The following is a 26,958-nucleotide window of genomic DNA, read 5'->3' as shown; positions in this document are numbered from 1 at the left end:
CAGGGCTGGTTATAAGAAATCTTTAGATCTCCTCCATCTTATTAGATGTGCTACAGTTTTGAACAGGTTAATGAAGTTCCCTGAATTGTAATCAGCTGCAAAATGGGAATCAACATGCTCTTATGTAGTTATCTTGAGGGTAGATGTGATAAAACAAGAAAATATTTTGCAAATTACAATGCCTCGTGTAAACATAAGTGTTTTGGTACCACTGTGGTTTTTATCATAACCATTTTGTTGCATCAAGTGCTACTGACCTCACCCAACTGATAGGCATCATTCTTGTGCTATCATTTCTCTCTCTCTCTTTTTGGCTGTCCTACATCATATGGAGTTCCTGGGCCAGGTATCAGATCCAAACCACGGTTATAACCTAAGCTGCAGCTGTGCAATGCCAGATCCTTAACCCACTGTGTCAGGTCAGGGATTGAACCTGTGTCCCAGTGCTCCCAAGATGCTGCTGATCTCTTTGTGCCAAAGCTGGAATTCTTTGTGCTATTATTTCTTAGTGTAGAATTCATTTCTAGGCACCATTGTATAGTTCTTAGCTCCTTTTCCCTCTTTTTCTGTTCAACTGGTCTTCTTTTCTCCCCAAAACAACTATTAGTTGAGAGGATAACCAGGGTATGAATAGGAATTACAATTTTAGTTAGCTTTGGTTTGGGATGTATGGTAATCACAATCATGACTAAAAAATAAATAAATCTTAACCTATGTTAATTTAATGACTATTTTTGTGATTAGTCAATGTGAAATCATTGCATTTTTAACACTTGTTGCCAAAGTAATGGGGCCAGGCAATACTTTTCCAATTTGGGATTATGGTTTCTTTACAAAGGAAAATGGATAGGTTTTTTAAAAAGGAGGGAAAGCTTCCACTGTAGAGGAAAAAATGAGCACAACTTCTCTTGCATTCCTCCCAACAAGAGACGCCATCTAAGCCCACTCCCCATACAGACCTTGGCCATGTGACTGGTTTGGGCATTGTCACATCAAATGTGAAACAAGTAGCGGTTTAGTAAGTGCTTTTGCATTGGATTTGGCTATCCTGGGGTCCTGCCCTGAGACTGTCATGCTGTAACTTTAGCCTCATAGAGGATAAAAGGCCATCTGGAGAAAAACCAAGTTTCCCAGGCTAATAGCCAACACCAATGAACTATATAATGTGAGCTAAACCATTTTGGATCATCCAGCCATCATCTGAATTCAATGCTAGAGTATGCCTGAATGAATTCAAGTGAGAGATCCAGTGAAAAACTGCCCAGCCAACCCACAGAACTCTAAAATTAATTTGTTGTTGTTTTTAAAGCCAGAAAGTTTTGACCTGGTTTTTCACATAGAAAAACAATTAAGTTTCCTTCTTCACTGATATCATCTATGTGGTAATTTATATATGTAGAAACAGATATATTAGGTTTTGTTGTTCATTTTTTTTAAGTGAAATAACAACACACTAAAGCATTTGAAGGTAAAATCCCTATTTACTTTTGCCAATTCCTTTCAAGTACTTGTGTTTATCAAGTTGATAATTATGCTCTCGAATTTTAGCATAAAATTTTGCAACAGGAGTTCCCGTCATGGTGCAGTGGTTAACGAATCCGACTAGGAACCAGGAGATTGCGGGTTCAATCCCTGCCCTTGCTCAGTAGGTTAACGATCTGGCGTTGCCGTGAGCTGTGGTGTAGGTTGCAGATGCGGCTCGGATCCCGCGTTGCTGTGGCTCTGGCGTAGGCCGGTGGCTGCAGCTCCGATTCAACCCCTAGCCTGGGAACCTCCATATGCCGCGGGAGCGGCCCAAGAAATAGCAGCAACAACAACAACAACAACAAAAAGACAAAAAAGACAAAAAAAAAAAAATTTTGTAACACACTCACTGGCAACTGACACTTTCTCGGAAGGAAAAATAGAATCACCCTAAAAGATTAAGAAAGAGTAGGAATGCCATGACATTGTTAGAAAAAAAGGTGTATTTACCCACAGATTTCAAATCTGACTTCAACCATAACAAACTTAAAGATTATGCTCTCAGAGTTACACTTAATCCACATGAAAATTATAAACTAAGAAACAGAAATAAAATTCTACAGGTTTCAACATAAATTTCATAACAAACATGCCTAGGAAAGGAATACAATTTCATTGGATTGAAGAGATGGAGCAATTTTTAATACAACTGTGTTAATTTTTTGATCAAAGTGATATGGTTACTTATTGCTAGACAGAGTATTCAGTTTAATCTGCTTCACATACAGATAAAAATCCTCTCCATTTAGACAATTTAACTGAGAAACTGACTTTCTTCCATGAAGTTAACTTTTAATAAAGCCCACAGATTACTACTTAATGAAGAAAATATACACAGGATGCAATCGGATGGGAATTATGACCCTAGCGTCTAACAAATACTTGACTGGAAATAACTATGTGGATGTTTCCATACAGTTACACTAACATTGGGAAAATTTATTCTGGCTTTGTAAAAATATTGGTATAACCATACAAGTATATCATATGTGAAAGTCAGAGTCACAGTGGAAAACCAGTTTAACACTTTCTAGACTTGAGGAAACTATGCATGGCAACAGAAAGAGAGGAGTTCAAAATAGGTTATGCCCTCGTTTTCTTTGCACAGTTTCAAAGACTACTAGGGCTTAGACTATTCAAGTAGCAGGGCTGAATTTTGTTTTTTAAAGCAAAGGAAATAGCGAACAGGAAGGCATCTGGCATTCTGGTTTTGGACCATCATAATCCTCATCCTTACCCTCTGGAGGAATACAGCACCATTTTAGAAATGCTTTTACGGTGGGGAAATAGTGCTGTCTTTTTTTTTCCCCCCCTATCTTTATATATAATTACACATGAAAACCTCTTTTTACACAGGGACTATAACTATTTTTGGTAACAATTTCCAAGTTTCAAAGAAAAACATCTGTTGTATTTTAAAATAACAGGCTTGAGAGCTCTATTATTTCTTAGCACTGCACTGGAATGTTTGTCTAATCATTTTTGATGCCAATTTTACAACTAAAACATGGTCAGGCTAGAACAAAGGCTAGCTTAGTCTTTTCAGAATAACTAGTGGGAGAAGGGGCAGTGAGGATAAAGGTAAAGAGATGATTCAGACAGCTAACCTAAGTTTATACCTAAACTTGCTCAGGTGTGACACTTGATGGCCTAGTTCCCAGGACTAGGCAGCACATGCTTCATTATTAGCTTCTGGGGGAAGCTGAAGCCTGCCTGCTGTGGTTCTCTCCAGCCCAGTTCATCTGGTTTCTTTTTTGTCTAATCACAAGTCAATTCCTACTTCCCAACTCCGACTTCTCCTTCTGCCCTGAGGATAGATTCAACAGTTTTTTGTTTTCTAGCATACATGTTCCAGTTTTAATATTTGGTAATGTTCTGGTATTTGGCAATGTTTTCTTAATATAATTCCCTTTATAACACCTGGCTGCCTGTAATACATTTATACTATTTCTTCCACTGCTAAAGTATTTGTAATAAAATATGTGATTAAATTTCATTTACAGTAATAACAATTTACTTCCCAGATGAATAATACCTTAAGAAACTAAATATACTCACTGACTTTTTTTTTCCTACCTCAGTCATTCTGCCTATGCTTGAAACTACCCATATTTCCCAAAAATCTCCCGTAGGGAAGAAAACATCTAGTGATACACTGTGTTTTCCAGTTCCACCTTTTTACCATCCCCACAAGATATCCCATCCAAAGAGCCTAACTCGGCCAGATTAAACACGCTTAAGACTATTTTCTTAACATTTCCTCAAGGACATGCCTTAATGATGCAGAGCATCACATAATTAATGCACAGTGGAGTTTACCTCAGCAAGTCCAAAATCTCCAGGATCTGGCCGTAAACCAGCTACCTATTTGATTTCTTGTTGTTCAGCCTTCTCACCAAATGAATAATGACCATTGCCTGCACCTGGCTCACTCCAAGAGCCCTAAAGTATGGTTTCCCTCCCTCATCTGCAACACCCCACTCACCTTTCCCAAAGTCTTCCCCTTCCCCAAAGTCTTCCCCTTCGAGGCTCAGTTCAAGTTCTGCCACCTCTGACACCTCTGCTAAAAAGAAATCATCAGACTAAGTCAGAAGACATTGCCTTCAGCCAACTGTTTTGCTATAATTAAAGTTTCTCTTAAGTGTAATTTACATAACAACAGAAAACTGCTGCTGCTGCTGCAACAGAAGTTTCATTTTAGTAAGAAAGGGGTCTGGGCTTCACTATTACATAACAGCACTAGCTAAAAAAAATGGTACAGTACTGCCTTCCTTATGAATAACTGCATGCTAATCACTGTTGAGATTGGGAATGTGTCCTACTCTTCCTATTTTACTGCAGCAGAAAAAGGTCAAACACGGTCCTCTCTCAATATGGGAGGGATAAAGGCCTAGGTTTCATTCTTGGGAGGTGAGTTTTAACTCGTGTAACTGAATTAGAGCAAACTAATTAGCCTTTTAAAGCCCAGGTGGGAATTGTAATTCCTACCTCCAGGGCTTGTTGAAAGAGTAAGAAAAGGTAAGAGCACAGATGAGCACTCCACGAACACAAGGAACACAGGCCGTACACAGAACGAAGTGTATTTGTGCACAAAACATCGCCCCTGATTTATATCCAAATGAACAAAGTGTGGGGAGTGGACTAGTCCTTCACCCGGGGCCCCGGACTCATCAGGATGTCATGAACCCCTTGAAATTGGCGAAGAATAGCCTGCTCAGCTGCATTGGTATATCCTTGTGCGAAAATGATACCGGGTCTGAAAAGAGTTCGTGACCCCAAATAGGCTGGGGGTTCAAACGGAGGGCGATTAGGGCTCTTGATTTAGGTACAGGGAAATGGGGGTGACCTAAGGGCTGCGGCCGGCTTCCCTTCCTCCAGGAGCGGCCGCCCGGGACTCCCTTCTCTTTGCCTCTGGGGTCCTGTGCGGCCTTCAGGGCCCCTCCGTTACCTCCAGAAACCTACGCTGGGGCGGAAACCCGCGGGTCCTCAGCGGCTGGCGGAACCTGCGACCAGCGGACTGTGGCGGGACCGAATCTTCAAACCTGGCGCGGGGGCGGGACCGACGCGGGGAGCAGGGAGCGCGACGGGACGGTGTTCTTGGGCGGGGCGGGGACTTGTCAGCAGCGTTCTCGGCGGCCGGGAAAGGCGGGCGCGGACAGCTGAGAAGGTAGGACCTTCTCAGACCGTGAAGGGTTAGTGTTCCCCGCCGAGCAACGTTCTCTCGCCGGAAGAGCCTGCGAAGGGGCGGTATTCTCGTGTGGGGCGTGGCCTTGAGAGGGCGGTGCTCTCGTGCGGGGCGGGGCCTGTGAGAGGACGAAATTCTCCGACTTGGCAAGGACTTTAAGGGAGCTGCATTCCTGGAGGCGGGGAAAGGCTAACGCGGAGAGCCGGGAATCCGGGAGCTGTTTTCCGAAGGGACGATGTTCTCCGGGGGAGCGGGTTCTCGGGGGTTGAGGGGGTGGGAGGCGGGGCGAGCTGGGGCCTGACTAACGTGTCGGCTTTGAGTGGAGCTTGCGGAGCGGAGGGGCGGAGCCATTGGAGGCGGGGTCTGCTGCGGAGCTCAACTCCAAGTTTTGCGGCGGCGGAAGCAGAGTTGGCGGGGAGAGAGAAGGTGACTGCGGTGTGCGTGCTGGACGGTGAGTGATGCCTTCCAAGATTCTTTCCTCTGTGCGGTGGCCCTGGGCCGGATCCCTCCACCCCTCCAAACCTAACGCCCGCCCCGGGGACCTGCGCGAGCCTGCAGCTTCTCCAGGGAGACGGGCAGGGTTCGGGCGGTAGGTCCTTTGTTTTGCCACGACGACGGGGGCGGGGACGAGCTGAATCCCGCAGATCCAGAGACCCAGCCCGGAGATGGGAGCCCAGGCCGGGGAGCGGAGACCCGGCTGCGAATGCCGAGCTTTGGGGATGGGAGGCTGGACTGAAGATAGGCTGGGCCGCACGGGTGGCGGGAGACCACACCGGGATGTGGAACCGGGCAACGGGAGGCTGGGGAGCGGAGACCCAATCGGAGTCAACGAGCCCAGGGGATTGGTGGATGAACGAAGATCCAGAAGCCTGGTGGAAAAAGAGGAAGTCGGTAGAACTGGGTCAGCACGCCGAAGCTTGATAGCGGGAGGCTTGACCCGGTCGCTGAATCCGGGGAGAAGTGCGGGAGGCCAGGCGGGGGCGCTGAGGCCGGGTGGTAGGAACTCGGACCCGGGTTGCGGGAGGCAGCGGGGATCTGAGACTGAAATTTGAATCGGAAAGAAGTTGAAGAGGATGGGCTCGGAGAAAAGATGACCTGAGGGCAGGAGGCGAGCTGGTCAAGCTCTGGCCCTTGGGGCTGATCCTCCCATTACTGGGTGAGGGTTTGGTCTCTCTTGCCTTCGTCTCAGGCCTAGATTTTCTCGGGTTGACTTTTGACTCCGCGCTCTGAAGAGGTAATTTCAAGTATCAAACTCCTGATCATGTTCAGACCTGAAAGCCTATATGAATCCTTCCAGCTCGTGCCTGTGGCTATGTATCCATAGCTCAAATCCCTGAGGAACTGCTTTGAAATCCCCTCAGCCCATGTTGAATTAAGAGTGCCTTTGTCATTCTTGTTTAAAATGAGTCTGCTCTCTAGCCTTATTTCCCAAAGCAGCTACCTCTTTCCCAGTTCTCAGTAAGTGGCCCCTAAGCCAAGAAACTAGGAACCAACCTTCTCAAACTACCTTTTCCGCTCCTTCAGTTAACTACCAAGTCTCCTGGACCACCTAAATACCCGCTGGATTTATCCACTTCTCTCATCTCTGAGTTAAGTCATCCTAAGCTCTCACCCAGCTACAGGAGCTTCCTCATTGGCCTCCATACTTCCAGATCCTCTCCACCTCTCCAGTCCATTCTTTATAGCACAGGCTGAAGGATCTTTACAAAATAAAAATCCAGAAAGTGGTTTCTTTGCCCATAGGATAAAGCCAGTCCCTCAACTTGATTAACAGAGCCAGGCATAGGTTGGCACCTTGGTCCCTTCCCTTCTCTTATCTTTTGTCATAGTTGTTTCACTTTCTGCATAGCCATGCAGATATGAATATTAGCTGTTCTCTGCCTGGAACACTCTTGTGTTCCCTCTCTTTCCATCACACATTTGCCTGAGGAGCTCCTATTTATGTTTCTGTTCTCATTAAACATTTCAAGGTTAAGTCTATCTGTTGAGTGTTCCTTTTGCATCAGCCAGGTCCTAAGAGGAAAGTGACATTTCCTTTGCAATTGCTTATCTTTACACTACTAGCTCTAACCAAATTCCTCAAGAAACTGTGTTTTTCTTGTTATCTTGTTCCTTATTGTCTTTCCCCACATCCGGGGCCTGACATAATACTACAGAATTATGCTTTTTAATGATTATGCCCTATCTAGAAAAAATAAACCTATTTTAGGTTACTTAACATTTAAGGTTTAAGGTTAAATAATGCAGACTAGAAAGGAATGGTGGGGGTGACATAGGGAGTTGCTGTAACATGTGTACCCAGAGGAGGTGCTAAGCAACATTAGACCAGCCTGTTTTCAGAATGCACTCAGCCACTTTGAATATGCTGTGGTTACATGATCTCTAAGAGTGAAATGTAAAGTTTTGGTTCAGCTTTGCTCTTTGCCAAAAGAAGGTTTTTGAAAGTTAGAATGTGTTTTAATGAATGAGCAGTATTGGACTGTAGCAATAAAACCTGTTGCAAAGTGAATCATGTATGGAGTTACATCAGACTGGCTTTTGCTATCCTGAAAAGAAGTCTTGCCTCTTGTGATTTTTGAGAGACTGACATCTAACAGGGCAGTCGCATGATTTTTTACTGTTTTGTGCTGGTGTCTGGGTATGAAAAGTGATGTGAAATTGTCAAACTGTTAGATATTGTTGTGTACACATTTAACAAATACAAATGTAATGGAGGGGAGTGGGTACTCTGCTCTCAGAGAACCCAAGGCCATGTCCCAAAGGGTGACACTTCCTAGTGCATCCATAAATTAGGCATGTGTAATATACCTACCTTACAGGGCTATTGGAAAGATAAAATGAGATAATGTCTGTGAGGAGGCTTTGTAAATCTCTGGGCCTTGTTAAATTCTCTGCCTGTTTTGTTCTTCAGATTGCTTAGAGTTTCTGCATTAGGGTAGAATAAGGTAAAGTTAGCAGTTGTGTACCAAACCCTGGCATCCGTCTAACAAGCCACTTTTGAATGCAGTGAGCCTGAGAAGGCAGATGAAGCAGGAAATTGTGTTTGAAATTGAGTTTGAAAGCAAAACAGTAAAGAAGCACTATAATTGTGTATAAAAGTGTAGCAATAAAACCTGTTGCATAGAAAGAAATGAATCATTATATCTGATTACATCAGATTGGCTTTTGCTATCCTGAAAAAAAAAGTCATGCTTTCTGCAGTTTTAAGAAACTGACATGTGGTAGGGGCAATTCTAATGAACCTCTTGGTAAGATCCTCGCTCCTGGGGTAGGATCTTGGTCTCCTCTCTTCCTTCCTGTCCTCAGGGTTCACGTCACTACCCTGCACACAGTTGGTGTTCATTCCAGTCAGTTATTATGGCACAAATGGCAACTGAATAAATACTTCTGACCCTGGCTTTTCAGTTTCCAGCCTTCTCTGGTTAGTGGTTGTAAAACTTCTACACAGAGTGATTCTCAGCGGGAGGGAGGAGGCCTTAAGTAAAGGTTATCTGTAATTTTTATAAAAAACATCCAAGATCCTTTACTCTGTATTTATTTCATGACCTGATATTTAGGACTTGCGAGGACTTTCCCATTTCTTCTTCAGTCCCTCCAGAGACACAGGCCCCTTGCTTTTAGTAAGTACTGTGTTCCTTCTGGCCTGTTGGTTTGGGGTTGTTGGGAGCCCTCCAGTCTGTCTCCCTGGTAGTGTGATCCTTGCCAGAGAAAAGGAAGGAATGGTTTTGTTTGTGTGGGTGCAACTGACCTTTATTTCATTTAACTTGCTGTATGTGAGATTCCTCCGTTATTATAAAATAAATGTTGAAAGTCTGACTTTATCAGGCCCAATGACTGTACAGTTCGGTGATTCTTCCCAAAGAAATGCAGAGACCAGCTGGGAAATGATTTCAACACAGCCTCTAGTACATTACCAGGGAAATCTCTTATCCAAACTACTGTGGAAAAGTATCTTCTTTCTGTTTCCCTTACTAAATCTGGACATGTGATTGTTTTGAGACTTTGTCCCTCTCTAATTGGTAATAAATACAGTCCTGAGGTTTTTCAGGTTTTCTGGCCAAAGTACAGGCCACCCTCCTTGTCTACAGGTTCTATAAGCACATACTGCACCGTTGCACACAACTGCACTGCACCATTGCTCATAAAGCACCGCAGATTTTGATGGCTGCCTGATGGGGGCGGGAAGGTAGTGTCCTAGGACCAATCCTCCACGGATACTGAGAGAGGTCTGAATAATCTCCCCAGAAATCACAGTGAAAAGGGAAATAAAGATCTAGAAACACATGTCTTAATGACTTATACTGAATGCTTCATGTGAAACCAGTTATTTTACTTTAAGAATCAGATTAGCCAGTGGCATCACACACACCATAGCCATCATTCCTATTTTCTTCATGAACTGGAGTAAGTGTCCTTTATACTATTTCACTGTCCCTGCAGTCAGTTTCTGTCGTGTTATTTATGCTCTCTGTCTCATCTTAGTGTTTCCAGGTGATGGATTTTTGTTTCCTTTCTTGAAATTAATGATAGCATTACCCCTTCTCTGTACTTCTAAGCCATGTAGATGGTGAGAGTTCACCCTCTCATCCTGGTTTGAACCCCGGCTCTGGCACTTAAAAGTTACTTAACTGCTTTATAGCCTCAGTCAACTGAACTATAAAATGGAAATCATTATGCCCCAAAGCATTGGTAGAGAGACCAACTAGAAACACATAATTAATAAATACATGTATAGATAAATTTACCTTTTAGCTCAGTTTAGCTCCTATGAGCCAACAGTAAGAGGAACTGTTATTACCCAACACTAGATCACATATTGCATTGTCATTCCTTGACCTTTTCTTTGGCTACCCATTTTGATAAATTTTTACATGGAATTTTCTTTTTAAGATACTCGTATTTGTGGAGATGATTCAAAAGTGAGTGATGTTGGTTCTTACATCTCATTTTCAGATTTAAAACCCACTCTGTAGGGCAGAGACCAGGTTTTATTGCCTTACCTCCGCTTCCTTGTAGCACAGGTAGCAAGAACTGATGGGAGACAGGAACTGAGTAGGAATCTCTCAAAGTGATTTTATTAAATTAATATCTCATTTTGAAATCTCTACTGTAGGCATTCTTATAAGCCATTTTTAATAACAGGGTGTTTTTTTTTTCCCCCAAAATGTTGATAACTTTATAACTCGATAGAGAAATTTCAAATTTAGATATTAATTCATATTCCTCTTTTTGAATTCTATGGATAGTTTATTCTGTTTTATTTCATTATTGCAATATACAATAGTCCTTGTAATTGGCTAACCACAATATAAATAGGGAAGTCATTGCAACTTTTTACTTCTTTAGGAAAACACAGCTTGAAATGTTTAAGAGTTTTAGAATGACAGTAGACGTCTACTGACAAAATTTTTTGACTTTTTAAAATCTCACTGTTAGAGTGACAACACTTGTTCAATGACAAATATTAAAGCTATCTAGGAACTTAGCTGATTCTAAGACCCAGGGTCCAGATTGCCACCTAAGGTCAGTTGGTCTACCTACAACTTTTCTGCAACCCAGTATATTTCCAGAAATTTATTATCATCAGCATCTCAAATTGATGGAAAGAATTCCACGCATCATTGCAGTAAGGAACAATACGTGTTAAGTCCATTGCTATGCTACAATATATATTTTTAAGCCCTTATTGTATATTTTTCTTTATGTTTTGTCAAATGAAAGTGTTCTAAGAACTTAAATTCCCATCATCATATAGGGTGTTATTTTTTTCCTTGGGGGACAATTTTTCCATCCTTTTGAGATGAGATCACCATGCCCAGAATAACTTATACTCAGCCAGGCATTAGCTAATGGCAGTGAGGTAATGCTGAGTGTAATCCTTAAGTTAGGTCTGCAGAGACCAAAGCTCTGCTCCCAAGAGTGTGGATTTGATGCTTTCATGTGGGAAAAGCAGATGGTGACAAGCAGAGAGCCAATGTGCAGATCCGATGCAGTGAGGATTTTGTTTACCATTATATAAATTTTCAGTAGCATATAAAGGTCAACTGATACTGTTGCAATACATATTATTCAGATACTAATAGAGGGAATGAAATACATTATCATATTTGTTCCTGAGAAATCCTTATCAAATAGAAACTGTTTTAAATCCTATTGTAAAATAATTCAGGGGTTCTCTGATGGCCTTGTGATAAGGATCTGGCATTGACACTGCTGTGGCTTAGATTCGATCCCTGGCCCAGGAACTTTCACATGCTTCAGGTGCGGCCAAAAATAAATAAGCAAACAAACAAAAAAGAAGTCTGTTTTTTTTTTTTTTCTTTCAGCCATCAAATACCTTACTGAAAAAAAGTTGTCTATCTGATGTCTAATATCAAAATGATGTGGTTAAAGAAAGTTGATTAAATGGATAAAAATGAAATGACCACTTAAAGGTCACCTTATACTTAGACGACATCTTAACTTCATATGAACCAAGAAGCAAATACAGATGACTTTTGAACAAGAGTTTAGAGGACCCTCCCCATAGTCAAAAGTCCGAGTGTATAATTTTTAGTTGGCACTCAGTGGCCACAGTTCTGTGTCCTGCATTCAGCCAACCTCAGATAGTGCAGTGCCGTAGTGTTTGCTATTTTTAAAAATTCATGTGTTAAGACCTGCACAAAACTACTCAAGTTCTTCAAGGGTATTTGAAAACTCTGGAAAGCTGGCTACTATTTCAATCTAAAACTTCTGTTACCAGTCATCAGGATAGAATCGCTTTATCCCACAGCTTTATTGCTGACACAAAATCAAAGATTGTTAGAAGTTAGTGTCCTTAGTCCAAGGATCACTGCACTGTTGGCAGGAGTGTTGGATAAGAGATCTTAGGCCCTTGATCACTGGTGGGAATGTAGCAGCATTTAGAGGTTCCTGAATACATACTGTGTACCCTACATTTGGTAAGCTCAAATAAAGGGCCAATTTGAGGCAAGCCCTGGGGCCAGAAAGACACTGGCAGGAGCTCTAGTTTCACCTTCTGAAATTATCTTTATTAGGTGTTTTTTTGTTTGTTTGTTTGTTTGGGGTTTTTTTGGGTTTTTTTTGTTTTTTCTTGTCTTTTAGGGCCACACCCAAGGCATATGGAGGTTCCCAGCCTAGGGATTTAGTCGGAGCTACAGCTGCCAGCCTACGCCAGAGCCACAGCAATGCCAGATCCGAGCCTCTTCTGCAACGTACACTACAGCTCACGGCAACTCCGAATCCTTAACCCACTGAGCAAGGCCAGGGATCGAACCTGCAACCTCATGTTCCTAGTCAGACTCGTTTCCGCTGTACCACGATGGGAACTCCAATTAAGTCTTTTTTTTTTCCACTCCAGATTTTCCACAGGCTGACCATAAAATCTGGAAGCACCATCCATACTGTTTTCCCTTGGATTATAATATAATCTCAATAAACCATCTCTTACATATCTGCCTATGTTTCTGGAATTGTCAGCCACCCTATCTTTCTCTCTCAGTCAAATGAACTGCAACATTGTTTTTCAACCATGGATGTTTTGACATACACTGGGGCACGTTGGCCTCTGTACTTATGGTTCAAGGAAGTTTGAGATGTCCGTGCACCCAGTGCATGTTTATTGTACATATGAAAGAAATAAAGGCAGGTAGGCTGAGACATGATGCAAGCAGTCAAGGAGGGGTTGCTGCTTTCCTAGTAGTCAAGTACCCCTATTTGTTTTGCTTTGGAAACAAGGCTGAGAGCTGAAATGGCCAGTACAATCCTGATTGGTACAGTCAACCATTGTTGAAAGATGTTATTTTATAGAATAGTCTTTCTACCTCTTTCCTAACTTTTACAAATGCAGATGTTATAGAAAATAGAGAAAAATATTAAAGGGGAATTAAGTCGCCAGTGATTCCGTCACCCAGAAGTAGCCATGGTTAAACAGGTTAGTATATAAAGATGCTATATAACTACTTTTAGTCTTTTTCTTGTGTTTATTTTGAGATGATACTGTTTTTATACAGTTTTATAGCCTCTTTTTATTTAGCCTTATATTCTATGCATTTCCCATGTTATTGATAAGTTCTTTTCAGAAGTGTTGGAGCTGTGCTAACCAGTGTACAGAGACACCACAACTTAACCATTTCTCTGCCCAGTATTTAGATGAGTAGAGCAGATCCTTCCTCCGCCCTCTCCCTGATCCCTGGAGTTATTTTCTTAGGCTGCATTCTTAGAAGAGTAAATTTACTAGCGCAAACTTCAAGGCCTTTATGGAGGGGTGGGGGGACAGGTTGTCATCATGTTCTCAAGAGCCAGTAATGATTTACACGCCTCCCACTCGTGTCTGGGAATGCCTGTCTCATTTGCTAGCTTTATGCAGGATTAGTTTTTGTATTACTTGGTAAAATGCACGGGTAAGTACACAGGAAGGTATGGACGGGACCTTTAGGGATTTTTGCCTCAAAGTTTTATCTTCTAAATGTAGAGAAAATAGGTGCAATGATGTGAGAAGTACCCCATCCTTGCATCATATTCACCAGCCTTCAGATGTTGTGCCCAGAGTTTGTCTTCCTGCCATTACAGTGGCTGAGCCTCACTTATTCTTATTATCTGAGACTAATGCCTCTCCACATGTGAACTGGATTCACAGACCATTCATCCCTTCAAGAGCTTCATTTTTTCTCCTCTTGCTTTATTAATATCTCACTTTTTGTGGGCCATTCTCATCAGCATAAAAACCTGCCTTAGGTGGCACATCTTTAAAACCAGACAGGGGAGATCCCTGATGGTAAAACCAGACAGGAGTTCTGTGGTGGCCCAGCGGTTAAGGATTTGGTATTGTCATTGCTGTGGCTCATGTTCAACCCCTGGCCCAGGAACTTGCATGTGTCATGGATGCAGCCAAAAATAAATAAATAATAAAAATAAAACCAGACAAAACAAGAACTCTTCCACCCCTCATCCCTCTTCAGCTACCATCCCAACTCCTTTACCCTTCAGAGTAAAACTATGTTTACTCAGTTTTGCTGTCTTTACACATTTTTCTTTTCCCATTCTCTCCTCAACTTACTACAGCAACATTGATCCTCTTAAAGTATAACTTTCAAAAAGTATGGGACTTGGCTGTTGTATAAATATAAAATATGTGTCAAATATTTTATTCAATTAATTAATAATGGAATCAGTGGATATTAAGACCAATTCAGAAGAGACCTAGAACAACAAACATAGATATAAATTGTTTGGTGAAATGAAATGAATTCGCCAATAGAAGCAAAACTAGTTAATATCCCATTGGGCAATAAAGTGTAATTTGGGAGGGTCATCTTTTCTCCAGGTTGGAAATCAGTCACATCATTACAAGACAAGATTCACATTCATTGCTGCAGATTAGAATCATTAGCATGGCTTCCATTTCCTATGGCCTAACAACCTACAAAGCTGTAAAATAGCCTCGTCAGGAGAAGATAAGTCAAAAGAGGACACGCTGCAAAATCAGATAATCCCCAAGCTTCCTCTCGCCAACACCCAGCACCTCCTTGATGTAATATCCAGTCATTTCTTTTGCCCATTTCCAAGTCTAGGACAGTTTTTCCTGACAATACCCACTCTACCCATAACTTTCTTGCCAAAGCTACTGGTCTTCTGTCCTCATCTGAATTGATCTCTTCACAAGATTTGAAACAATCAAACATTCGTTGAAAGGCTTCGGCATGCTTTGTTCTTTATTTAGGGAGGCAGGTGCTATAGGAAGTATTTTTGATTATGGAAAGCTAGAAGAGACATGATAGAACTCCAGGGACAAGTAGTAAAGAATTGGCTTCTTCAGAGGCAGAAGGGCAGGGGAAAGAAGAGGGCCTCTATCACTTAGCTCTGGACTGTTATCAGAGTCACTGGGAGTTGGGTTTCCTGACTTAAAGCATTGTTGCAAGATAAAAGAACAATGCTTAGCTCCGTACCTGCTCTGTAAGTGCTCAAGAAGTGACAGGTGCTTTGATTATAAAGCCTCATTCACTGTGAGCGAGAAACAGAATTGTCTGATGGGAGAATAAAAGCAGGAACTTCAGTTTTTACTTCCAAGTTTCCTAAGGCCAGTCCACCCCCCTAAATGAGAAGTTGGGATTCTCAGGCTTAGTTTAAGAATAAAGATTATGTGGAGGTTTGGGACTTCCTGGTGCTAAATCTCTTAGGAATCTACGCGTTGTAGAGCAGTTATTATGTGAGGTATACCATTATAATAGGAAGTTTGGGGGCTCTGCTTGAACTGTGTTGAGTTGGAAGGCTGAGCTCTTAGCAACGACCAGATCTGTTGTTATAGAAACAAGTTGCAATCTGTATCTTGATCTGGTGGGGTATCCTAATGTAAAAACATGTATCAGGCTGCACACTTCTACTTACTTCATAGCTCAAAAACAAAAGAGAGTGAGAAGTGGGCTACATTAAACACATCTTTACAAAGGATTATTCTCAGGTTTGACCCCCCGAAGCTTTGAACTGAAGTGGGGAAGCTAGGGGAGGGATGGTAACTGCTAATGTGAGAATGTCCATATAAATTTTTTTTCCTTTTTTTTTTTTTTTTTTTTTCTGTCTTTTTGCCATTTCCAGGGCTGCTCCTGGGCATGTGGAGGTTCCCAGGCTAGGGCTCTAATCGGAGCTGTAGCCGCCGGCCTACGCCAGAGCCACAGCAATGCCAGATCCGAGCCACGTCTGCAGCCTACACAACAGCTCACGACAACGCCAGATCCTTAACCCACTGAGCAAGGCCAGGGATCGAACTTGCAACCTCATGGTTCCTAGTTGGATTCGTTAACCACTGAGCCACGACGGGAACTCCTAAAGTATTTATTTAAAGAACTAATCATTGAAATAAATATAACACAGTGAACTTGTAATGACTTTTTGATTAACATCTATTTTCTTTATATTCTAGTTAATACACGTACTCATGGCGAACACTAAAAACTCAGTGGATTCAAAATCCATTAAAACTTTGGAGACGTGAGTATTTACATGGACTCTCATACAGTGAGAGAAAGATGGGGGTGTGTGTAATACAACAAACTTTGAGAACACAGAAGGAATATGGGCTTTCAAGCCAGAGAGGCCCAGAAGACTTCCTTCCTCATGTGACAGCTGTGTGGCTATACACACGTAAAATTATCTTCTCTGAATCTCCTCTTTAAAATGATCTTTTATGGAACTGTGGAGAGGGTGGAGTGTAGCCGACCTGTAGCTGGAAATCCCACCCAGTGGCAGAAGAATGACCTGTGAGAGACAGATGCACCTTTCAGATCTCTCTGCAGAATGAGGGGTTTTGTGTTTGAGGCGGGGTGGTTGGCCTCTTCTTTATGAGTTTTAAGGCTAAAATAAAATACCAGTTACCAGTCTGGGTAAAAATTGCCTAGTTACGGATTATCTTTGGTTTTTCCAGTCTTCCTTTTTGGAATATTGTGTTTATTGATGCTTCCAATAACCAGCAGATGGTGAAAGGGAAAAGATAGAACTCAAACATTCTTAATTTAATTCGTGTCTGTTTTATTCTTTTGGGATTGCTTGGGATGTGTTTAATTCTTTTTTTTTTTTTTTTTTTTTTTGTCTTCTTTTTTTTGCTATTTCTTGGGCCGCCCCTGCGGCATATGGAGGTTCCCAGGCTAGGGGTTGAATCGGAGCTGTAGCCACCGGCCTATGCCAGAGCCACAGCAACTTGGGATCCGAGCCGCGTCTGCAACCGACACCACAGCTCATGGCAATGCCGGATCGTTAACCCACTGAGCAAGGGCAGGGACCGAACCCGCAACCTCATGGTTCCTAGTCGGATTCGTTAACCACTGCGCCACGACGGGAACTCCGGGATGTGTTTAATTCTAAAAGTTTACTTCTGGAGTTCCCATCATGGCTCAGCAGAAACGAATCTAGTTTGATCCCCTGGCCTTGCTCAGTGGGTTAAGGATCCAGCATTGCTGTGACCTGTGGCATAGGCCTGCGGCTGTAGCTCCAATTCAACCCCTAGCCTGGGAACCTCCATATGCCATGGGGGAGCCCTAAAAATAAGTTTACTTCTGAGGCCTAGTGTTATTATTCTGGACCATCCAAAGAATTATAAACTAATGTTAGTACTAAACAATACTATCATAGCAGTACTGTTCACAGATTACCATTGAAGATTTTTGCAATATTTGTTTATTAATAAAGGAATTGTCCTACAAATTAAACTTTTGACAAGCAAATCAATGGACTCTGGAATATCCTTGGATGTCAGTTAGAGGTTTTTTGCCTTTTTTAAAAAAACTTCTAAGTGATTTACACATTTCCTACTTTTTTTGTATCTTACAGAACATAATCTACTATTTTAGTCTTTTTCCAAAAATTTTTTTGGAATTGCATATAATGTGAAATACTGCCAAGTTGCGCGTATAAGTGCATGGACTTTAGGTATTGATGTTTGGCTGTTTCTCAGTCTAGATCAGAAGTCGGGCTTACAGACTGTTTTGGTCAAGTTTTATTGGAACATAGCCACACCCATTCATATACATACTGTCCTGGGCTACTTCCACCAGCAGGATGGAGTGGCTGCAACAGAGACTGTACAGCTAAATACTGAATATTAAAATACTTAATAGTTTGCCCTTTGAGAAAAAGTTTATTGATCCTGATCTAGATGACAGAGGTTTTTGGATAAGGGACCTTCAGATAAATAATTTTCAATTACTTACTTACAACACTGATTTTATGTGGCAATAAATTATTAATTTGTTCAATGCAGAGGATTTAAGGAACAATTTAGGAATTGTGATAAATATTTTGAGTCATATTTGCCTTTTGCTGGTTTCCTTATTACTTCAGGGTAATTTTTAAGGTTTTACCCTTACCTTGAAGGATAAAATATTTCACAAACTTAAAATGTAAAACATATCTGGTGAAATTTTAATTAAATTCAAAGGAAGAAAAATATAGAGATTAAAATTTATTTATTTAAAATATATAGATTTAAAATTTATTAAAATAAAAATATAGAGATTACAATTTATTTACTTATTTGTTTTTGTCTTTTTAGGGCTGCCCCCATGGCATATGGAGGTTCCCAGGCTAGGGGTCTAATCAGAGCTGTAGCCACCGGCCTACGCCACAGCCACAGCAATGCTAGATTTGATCCACGTTTTCAACCTACACCACAGCTCACGGCAACGCTGGATCCTTAACGCACCGAGCGAGGCCGGGGATCAAACCTGCAACCTCATGGTTCCTAGTCGGATTTGTTTCCACTGCTCCAAGACCGAAACTCCGAGATTAAACTTTTGAATTCTTTAATCCAACAGATGCTTTCAGCCTTAGGTCTGAGCCCGTATCTGCATAACCATCAGCCTTAAACTAGTCACTTCTCCATCTGTGAAATGAGTTTTTATGAATTTTAGTGAGGAAAAGTCTGTCACACACAACCTGGCACATTATATTCAACAAATGTTAACTATTCTTACGTGTTAAAGAAGTTGTGTTAATGTGAATAGCAGCGGTGGTCATTTCTCCGTTTGTAAACTGTTGTTTGATTTCCAAACAGAAAGATCTTACATGGAAGCAAATCAGTGGACTCTGGAATATCCTTGGATGTCAGTTACAAAATGGATTATCCTGAAATGGGTTTATGTATAATAATTAATAATAAGAACTTTGATAAAAATACCGGTATGTATCATAGGATGGTTTTTAATCCTTCACAAATATTTTTACCATTTATATTTGGTATATTATACAAAATAGAATTGATATTATTAGTTAGTAAGCTAATGACATAGAATAGCCATGAAGTAGAGATAGAGCAGGACCCTAAGGGTCCTACAATTCAATATGAACTCTCAATCTTCTGCCCATCATCAGAATCTCTCCCTCTTCCTATCTGTGTGTTGGCCTCTCCTGCCCTGACTTCTCTGTAACCTTGCTTCTTTATCTTCCTGCTCCCTCTTTCATGCTCATGGAAAGATCTCAACAAATAGTAAGCAGAAGTATATTTCCTTTCCAGGAACTGTTCAAGGCCCTCACAGGAATGGTCTTAATTAACTCTTTACAACAGCCCTGAAAAGTAACCACTATTAGATGCCAAAGGTTAAAATCCTTATACAGAATCACACAGATGATTCAGCAGCAAAGCTGGGGCTCTGAGCCTTAGCCCCACCTCGGGATCCACCTTCTATGTGGCTTTACCTCCTATATTTTCTTTTGCTCTGTTGACTTTCTCCTTTTCTCCTGCAAAGATGACAGACTCCCCACCTTGAAGAGACCTTTATTTTACCCTGCTGCCTTGGATCTGATTTTTGTCTCCTTCCCTAAATCTTAAAAACATGTACTTTAAATGCCATCTTTGCTTCTTTCCATTCCTTTAAGCCAGTCTTCTGTTTCTACCTCAACCACTCTACAGAAATTGCTCTTAGTTCACAACAGCCTGATCACCAGAACCCCTTCTTAGTCTCTATACTGGTGCAGTGGGTTAAGGATACAGCATCATCTCTGCCGTAGCTTGCAACAGCTCGGGTCACTGCTGAGGCTAGGTTCTGTCCAGCGTTACCACAGCTGTGGCATAGGTTGCAGCTGCCGCTCAGATTCCATCCCTGGCCCAAGAACTTCCATATGCCACAGGTGCAGCCAAAAAAAGGGAAAGAAAGAATGTAAAAAATAAAATCCCTTGGAGTTCCCGTCGTGGTGCAGTGGTTAACGAATCCGACTAGGAACCATGAGGTTGCGGGTTCAATCCCTGGCCTTGCTCAGTGGGTTAAGGATCTGGCGTTGCCATGAGCTGTGGTGTGGGTTGCAGACGCGGCTCGGATCCCGCGTTGCTGTGGCTCTGGCGTAGGCCGGTGGCTACAGCTCCGATTGGACCCCTAGCCTGGGAACCTCCACATGCCATGGGAGTGGCCCAAGAAATAGCAAAAAAAAAAAAAAAGACAAAAAAAAATAATAATCAAAAAATAAAATCCCTTATAATCCTAAAAAAGCTAATTAACATCTTGCTATATTACTTGATATTTTTTCCTTGCCTGTTTATTTCAAAGCTTAATTTTATTCATAATACACAAGCAATATTGTATCCTGCTTTTCCATTTAATGTAATGCAAGCATTTTTGTGTTGCTATATAATTTTTGTATCTGTTCGTTTAATAATTATATAATATTCCATTCCCAAAGTATAATGATTTGCATAATTTGCCATATGAGTGAACACTTTGGCTGTTTCTTCACTTTATTTTTAAACTGGTGCTGTGAATTGGCCCATTCATCGTATTAGAATTAATTTTAGTTAAAGAGAGTAGAATGTTCATTTTAGGAGACTCTACCAGAGTGCTGGTGAAAAAGGAAAGAAGCCAGATTACACTGGAAAGATAGCAGGATTTTGGTGTTCCATTCACTATAAGGAGTGAGGAAAGAGTAGTTGAAAATGAGTGTCTACACCCGAATAGCACCATTTGCTTTGCCTTCAGCTGAAAGTTGAGAGACCACCTTCTGTTAGGTATTCTGCCTCACATTGCTAATGAACGTGCTCTGTGCCCATGGAATTTTAAATAGGTGAACGTATTGGGTTTTTTGTTTGTTTGTTTGTTAGCCATGCCCGTGGCACGCAAGTTCCGGGGCCAGAGATCAAACCTGCACCATAGCAATGACCTGAGCCCCATCAGTGACAATGCCAATGCATAACCATTAGGCCACCAGGGAACTCCACTTACTATTTTTTTTTCCTTCCAGTTTTATTGAGATATAATTTACACACAGCACTTACAAGTTTAAGATGTATATCATAATGATTTGACTTACATCATGAAATGATGATCACAGTAAGTTTGGTGAACCATCCATCATCTCATATAGATACAAAAATTAAATAGAAAAATATTCTTTCCTTAGGATGAAAGCGCTTAGGATGGACTTTCTCAACAACTTTCATATATAACATACAACAGTGTTAATTACATGTATCATATTATTCTTTGCATCCCTAGTGCCTCCTGAGTGCTTACTTATCTTTAAAGGGAAGGGGGCATGTTGTTCTCTTTCCCCCAAAAATGCTTAACCCCAGAGTCTGGCTCCAGCCTTAGAGTGAGTTCCTGTTCTTTGAAATTTGAAGGTCAGGTTCTCAGAACCATCTCTGACAGCCTGGTGTTTTCTGTTCTACTACTAGGTGTCTCACAAATCAGGACCAGAATCAGTCACCTTGTCACACAGCTGCATGGCGTCCTCAGCCTTTCCAGTATCAAAATCTTGATGAGCTTACTTTAAGTTTATAAAAGTAATATATGGCTGTAATATAAATTTCAGAAATTAACAGATAAGCAAAAGAAAAATTAAAAATCGATCATAATCACACTACTCAGATAATCAACAATAACTTAGAGCCAGAAACATCTAGGTGTGTTGTTTTGTTTTGTTTCTTTGCCTCACCCACGGCATATGGATCCAGGCCAAGGATCAAACCTGGGCCACAAAAAAAAAAAGGGAGTTCCTGTCATGGCTTAGCGGAAACAAACCCGACTAGTTTCCATGAGTACCCAGGTTCGATCCCTGGCCTTGCTCAGTGGGTTAAGGATCTGGCATGGCTGTGGCATAGGCTGAGGACTACAGCTCCAATTCAACCCCTAGCCTGGGAAGGTGTGGCCCTAAAAAAAGACCAAAAAAACAAAACACCCTGCACCACAGCAGCAATCTGAGCTGCTGCAGTGACAACACCAGATATTTAAAAGCACTGCACCACAAGGGAACTCCCTCAAGTCTTTTTTCTATTCATATGTGTTAAGTTTACTCAATTCTGTGTGTCCTTTCCCCCACACACAACCTCCAATGCTTTAGAATTTTTAAATCAGTGCATCATTCAGTCAACCTGTACATGTACATGGAAGGCACTGTAAGGACTGAGGAAAGCCCAGGACCCCTGGGGTACAGGCCTCACACCAACCTCATTACTTTGTCCTAGTTCCTGGCCTCCTTTGTGCTGCAGGTCCTACATCTGTGCAAATGAAGCCAGTCATGATAATGGTCTCCTGGTGGTGGGAAGGGTTAAAGGAGCTCACACAGAGCAGAAGGCCTGATGAATAGCATGTGTGGTGCAGTGGTTTATGGGGTTTTTCCTGAAAAGATATTATGAAAGTACTAATGTATCTTAGAATTGTTAGGAACTTAAGTTCCTCTGAGTGTGTGAGATGTGTGTGTTGATACATATGTGTGTGTGTCTGTGTCATTTTTTCTTTTTCACAGTGACCATTTTTCCCATGGAAAAGTTTGTCTACAAAATTTTCATGGCAACATAATATCCCATTATATAAATGGATGGTAATTATATTTAACCAAACCCCTCTCGTTAGGCATTTGTTTCTTTTTCACTATCTAAGCAGCTGTGAAAGACATATTACAAAGTGTCTTATATGCTAAGAAATGAAAGAGACTTTGTGTCACCAGGATCAGAATATTGAATTTTCTTAGCATTTGAAAGGAAGAGCTTCTTGTGGACCGTGTGACTCACTGAATAGTTCATTTCAGGACAGTTCATTTTTTTTTTTTTTAAATGCAATTAAAATAACTCTTTCTGTTCAAGGAATGGCATGTCGATCTGGTACAGATGTGGATGCTGCAAATCTCAGGGAGACCTTCACAAACTTGAAATATGAAGTCAGGAATAAAAATGATCTTACACGTGAAGAAATTTTGGAGTTAATGCACAGTGGTAAGGAATAATGAACAGAATGATCTTCATTGTCCAATTTGTGTTATGGTCTAGCTATAGTGATCCATATATAAAAATAAGGCACAAGAATGATGAAACTGAACTGTACATAATCCTACTGTGTATATTTTATATAAGTAAAACATGTTCTTCATACCAACTCCCCAGAAGGGTTGGAGGTGCGTCGCTTTGCCCCAAGTTGGGTTTACATGATCTCTTAGTTCTCTTCTCAGAATCCTTCCTCTTACTCCCTTACTGTGTATCTGAGATTGTTGAATAAAATCGCGTTGGTTGGTTGGTTGGTTTTTCTTATTTGTAAATGTTTTTCCAGTTTCTAAAGAAGACCATAGTAAAAGGAGCAGTTTTATTTGCGTGCTTCTAAGCCATGGTGAAGAAGGAAAAATTTTTGGAACAAATGGACCTGTTGATCTGAAAAAATTAACAAGTTTCTTCAGAGGGGACTGTTGTAGAACTCTAACTGGCAAACCCAAACTTTTCATAATTCAGGTAATATATAACTGAGCAGTTACTGAGGATTCATTAAGGATCCATTTACTGAACTGTGGATTTTCCAAAGGATTTTTTTTTCCCTGAAGCTACTGAACTATTACTACTTTTTATTTATTTAAACCACCACTTAGGAGATACAGAATAAATTTTAATTTTAGACTTATAGCAAAAGGATTGTGTATAATTAACGAGTTTTTACACAACCTTTATATTTCTTAGAAATAATAGTTGTGCATGTATACACATTTTTTAAAAAATAAATGTTTATTGAGTTCCTGCTGTGGTGCAGTGGGTTAAGAACCTGACTACAGCAGCTCAGGTCACTGTGGCAGTGTGGATTCAATCCCCACCCTGGCACAGTGTGTTAAAGGATCCAGCTTTGCCGCGGCTGCAGCTCAGATTTAGTCCCTAGCCTGGGAACTTCCATATGCCATAAAATTTTTTTTTTTAAATGTTATCTTCTAACCTCTAGGCCTGCCGAGGCACAGAATTGGACTGTGGGATTGAGACGGACAGTGGGACTGAAGATGACATGGCGTGTCAGAAAATACCAGTTGAGGCAGACTTCTTGTATGCATATTCTACAGCGCCTGGTAAGAAACTTACAAATACCAAATGTTATGCGCAGATTTTAAACAATGAACAGTCCATTCCAAAGGCTGTCAAGATTTTGATATCCATAAGAAACAGCCATCTTCTGAATTTCAGGGTACCTTAACCACAAACAGGTCTCAAAACGTTGTCTTTGACCAAGTTTGGCTAGGAAATATGCATATATAAGAAAGCATACTTACACAGTGTCATTCATAAATTTACTACCACTTGGAAACTGTATTATAACATGGGCCAAGTCAGAGCTTCACCCACTTCCTGGAATAGAAGAGAGGTATGTTTTCCAGGAATTCTTTGGAAGGTAGAAAATACAAACGGTAAGTATAAATAGCATATGAGCAGGTGGAAGTGGATTGAGGGAAAATATCAAGTTACAAATGATTTATGAATAGGTTATTAACCTCCACTTTTATGTAGTTTTGATGCACATGTCATGATATAAATAAATATGTACTGATCATACAATTGTTTACTTATACAGCTAACTCAGGGTGTCACAAAGCTTGGAAATAATAGGGCAAATGTAATTTTAAACCATGTTGCATATTTAAATATTGCTCAGTCTGAATTCTTTTAACCTCCAGGCATTTTTCCAGATAAGTACTTTGAAATTAAAAGCAGTGGATCCAGTAGTTAATCTGGAAAAAGTATAATAAATACACTACTTCCCCTTTTTGGACTTTTAAATACACTGTAGTGTGTTATTATACTCTTCAGATGATCTGTAGAAAAGCATGCAAATAAGTGTGTGTGCGTACGTAAGTAAGTTATTTCTTGGATAAGCCAATGATCTGATTGCTACTTATGATGATCCTTTTTATTTCTTTGCTTTTCCATCTTCTGCATGTTCACCTGTTCTTCCCTATTGGAAGGGAAGCGCAGTAAAGTAGAATTCTCAGTAATCTGATGCTAAAAGTAGTCCACAACTTTTTTCCTTGTTGAAAGCAGAGGTACATATATAGCACCTGTTTGATTTGGGGTTTTGTTTTGTTTGCCCTCCAGCATCATTACTCCTGGAATCAAGTGTCATTTTTTTTTTTTTTTCTTTTTATGGCTAATATTGCCTGTGGATGTTTATGCTTATTTTTATCATCATGATTATGCTGTAGTTTATTAAATCAGCTAACATCAGTTATTCATCATATTTTGCTTATATGTTGCCTCATAGGTTACTATTCCTGGCGAAATTCAAAGGACGGATCCTGGTTCATCCAGTCACTTTGTGCAGCGCTGAAACAGTACGCTCACAAGCTTGAGCTTATGCACATTCTTACTCGGGTTAACCGAAAGGTAGCAGTAGAATTCGAGTCCTTTTCTACTGACTCTACTTTTCATGCAAAGAAACAGATTCCATGTATTGTGTCCATGCTCACAAAAGAACTCTATTTTTTTAATCACTAAAGAAATGAATGATTTGGGGTTGTTTTTTTTTAATTTGTATGTGAAATGAGGAAATGGTTTAACTGATACTATATTTTCCTCTCTCATTTAAATCTAATCTAATGCCCCAGGTGATACTTTGCAACATGCCAATTTTATATCAATAGAACTATGAACCTACCTCAAACACAGTCAGGTAGTTGACATTGAATTTAATTAAGAATAAATAAAAATGGAAAGTGGTACAGTCATTATGAGAGGAAATGATTATAATTAATAGCTCTCATAATTAGCAAGTTTTAGTGATGATGCTGTGCTATGAATTTTCAAGGAATTAGGGAAAAAGTTAAACATTACAGTGATGAATTTCAGTGATAATGATAGGTTCATTTCAAAGTACATGTTCTGGTTTTTGTCAGGCTATAGAAATGAAAATGTAGAATAATGCACCATAGAACTTGAGAATCCATGGGCATGGTCAAAGGCTTGTAGACCTTGATTTTAGAATTAGTATTTGGAGATAAGACAGTGGTATTTTTACATTACTTATCTGAGTGCGTGGTTTTGTGATGTTTGTCCTGAGTATGTCTGTGTTGTTAAAAAAAAAATCATGGTTAATATTGAAAAGGAACCAAATGTTTTACATGAGAATGTGTGAGCAAACAAAGTTGACTCTTTTAAGGCTAAATAAAACATTATTAGAAGGAGGCAGAGTTAGGACTATAAGGTGCTAAAATGCAGCTCTTACATCAGCCACTGAGCCTCGCATACCCTCAAACTTTGATAACATTGATAGCAGCATGAATTGAAGAAATTCTGTAGGAACATACTACAATACAACTTAAAGGACATACAATGAGGTGTAAGAAAGAAACAGTAAATCAGTCAGCAGGGCTGATAATTTCCATAATTACAAGATTGTTTGAGCCTGAATGGGAACACAGTGCAGCCTATGTAATGATGGCTGATCCACAGATTACATGCTGGTTAGTTTCTTCATAGATATAGTATGGATGCCCCCAGGGCAGGAAGCTCCAAAAAAGTAAACCAAATCAAACTTCTGAAATGGCAATTTCCCAAAGATAATGAGAGTCATAATAAAAAATAATAACTCTTTTTGGTAGTAAAATTTTTGAGCATGTTAAATTCTGTTGCTGTGTACAATCAAAGGAGAATGATACTGTTAGGATTATATACACGTTCCCTGAAATGAAAGGACCATGACAACCAGGACTTTATAGAGATCATCCAGTCTTCCCTCCTTTGTGCCCAGGGAAACAGAAAGCCAGAGAGGAGAAGTGGTACAGCCAGCCCCCAGCTGGAGGGGCCAGGCTCCAAGGCTCCTTGCTCAAGAGGTTGAGCCATCCCTGTATTGCTGTGTCTCACTGGTTTTTGGTCTGACATTTCCTATGAGCTTTCTTTTGCTGAAGGAAAGGAACTCACATTTATAAATGACAACTATTTGTTCTGATTGTGTGTATACTCTGAGTAAATGAAGCATGCAATAGTATCTTAAGGTGTGTTCCTATGTGAGAATTTTGTAAAATTTTGTTATGAATTT

The 26,958-nt window shown here is 40.6% G+C and overlaps 2 protein-coding genes across 51 annotated transcripts in view; one reads left to right on the top strand and one right to left on the bottom strand.

Annotated features, from left to right (window-relative positions):
* Positions 1–5,229, bottom strand: part of PRIMPOL (primase and DNA directed polymerase) — a 57,945-nt gene extending 52,716 nt beyond the window's left edge. For 17 of the 50 annotated variants that reach the window (XR_014830418.1, XR_014830425.1, XR_014830419.1 and 14 more), the window contains exons 1-2: positions 4,973–5,229; positions 4,010–4,087 (exon numbers count right to left, since the gene is read on the bottom strand). The gene's annotated coding sequence lies outside the window, so the exon portion shown is untranslated. The remainder of the gene's footprint in view (positions 1–4,009; positions 4,088–4,972) is intronic. The other 33 variants (XR_014830420.1, XR_014830422.1, XM_085001007.1 and 30 more) reach the window with 4 other exon arrangements.
* Positions 5,230–16,142: 10,913 nt separating this feature from the next.
* Positions 16,143–25,417, top strand: CASP3 (caspase 3; the record flags this gene model as incomplete). The annotated part of the gene is given in 6 exon segments (NM_214131.1): positions 16,143–16,195; positions 18,753–18,877; positions 22,767–22,895; positions 23,227–23,402; positions 23,878–23,998; positions 25,186–25,417. Coding segments are annotated over 6 exon segments (836 nt in total), but the record flags the coding sequence as incomplete, so codon positions are not given.
* Positions 25,418–26,958: the final 1,541 nt, after the last annotated feature.

This window comes from Sus scrofa, chromosome 15 (genome assembly GCF_054392235.1).
Source record: "Sus scrofa isolate SSC_HxYL_T2T_F1_AM1 chromosome 15, Sscrofa_HxYL_maternal_Yorkshire_Landrace_v2.0, whole genome shotgun sequence".
Classification (NCBI taxonomy): Eukaryota; Metazoa; Chordata; class Mammalia; order Artiodactyla; family Suidae; genus Sus; species Sus scrofa.
This window is presented reverse-complemented; position numbering and strand designations above follow the sequence as displayed.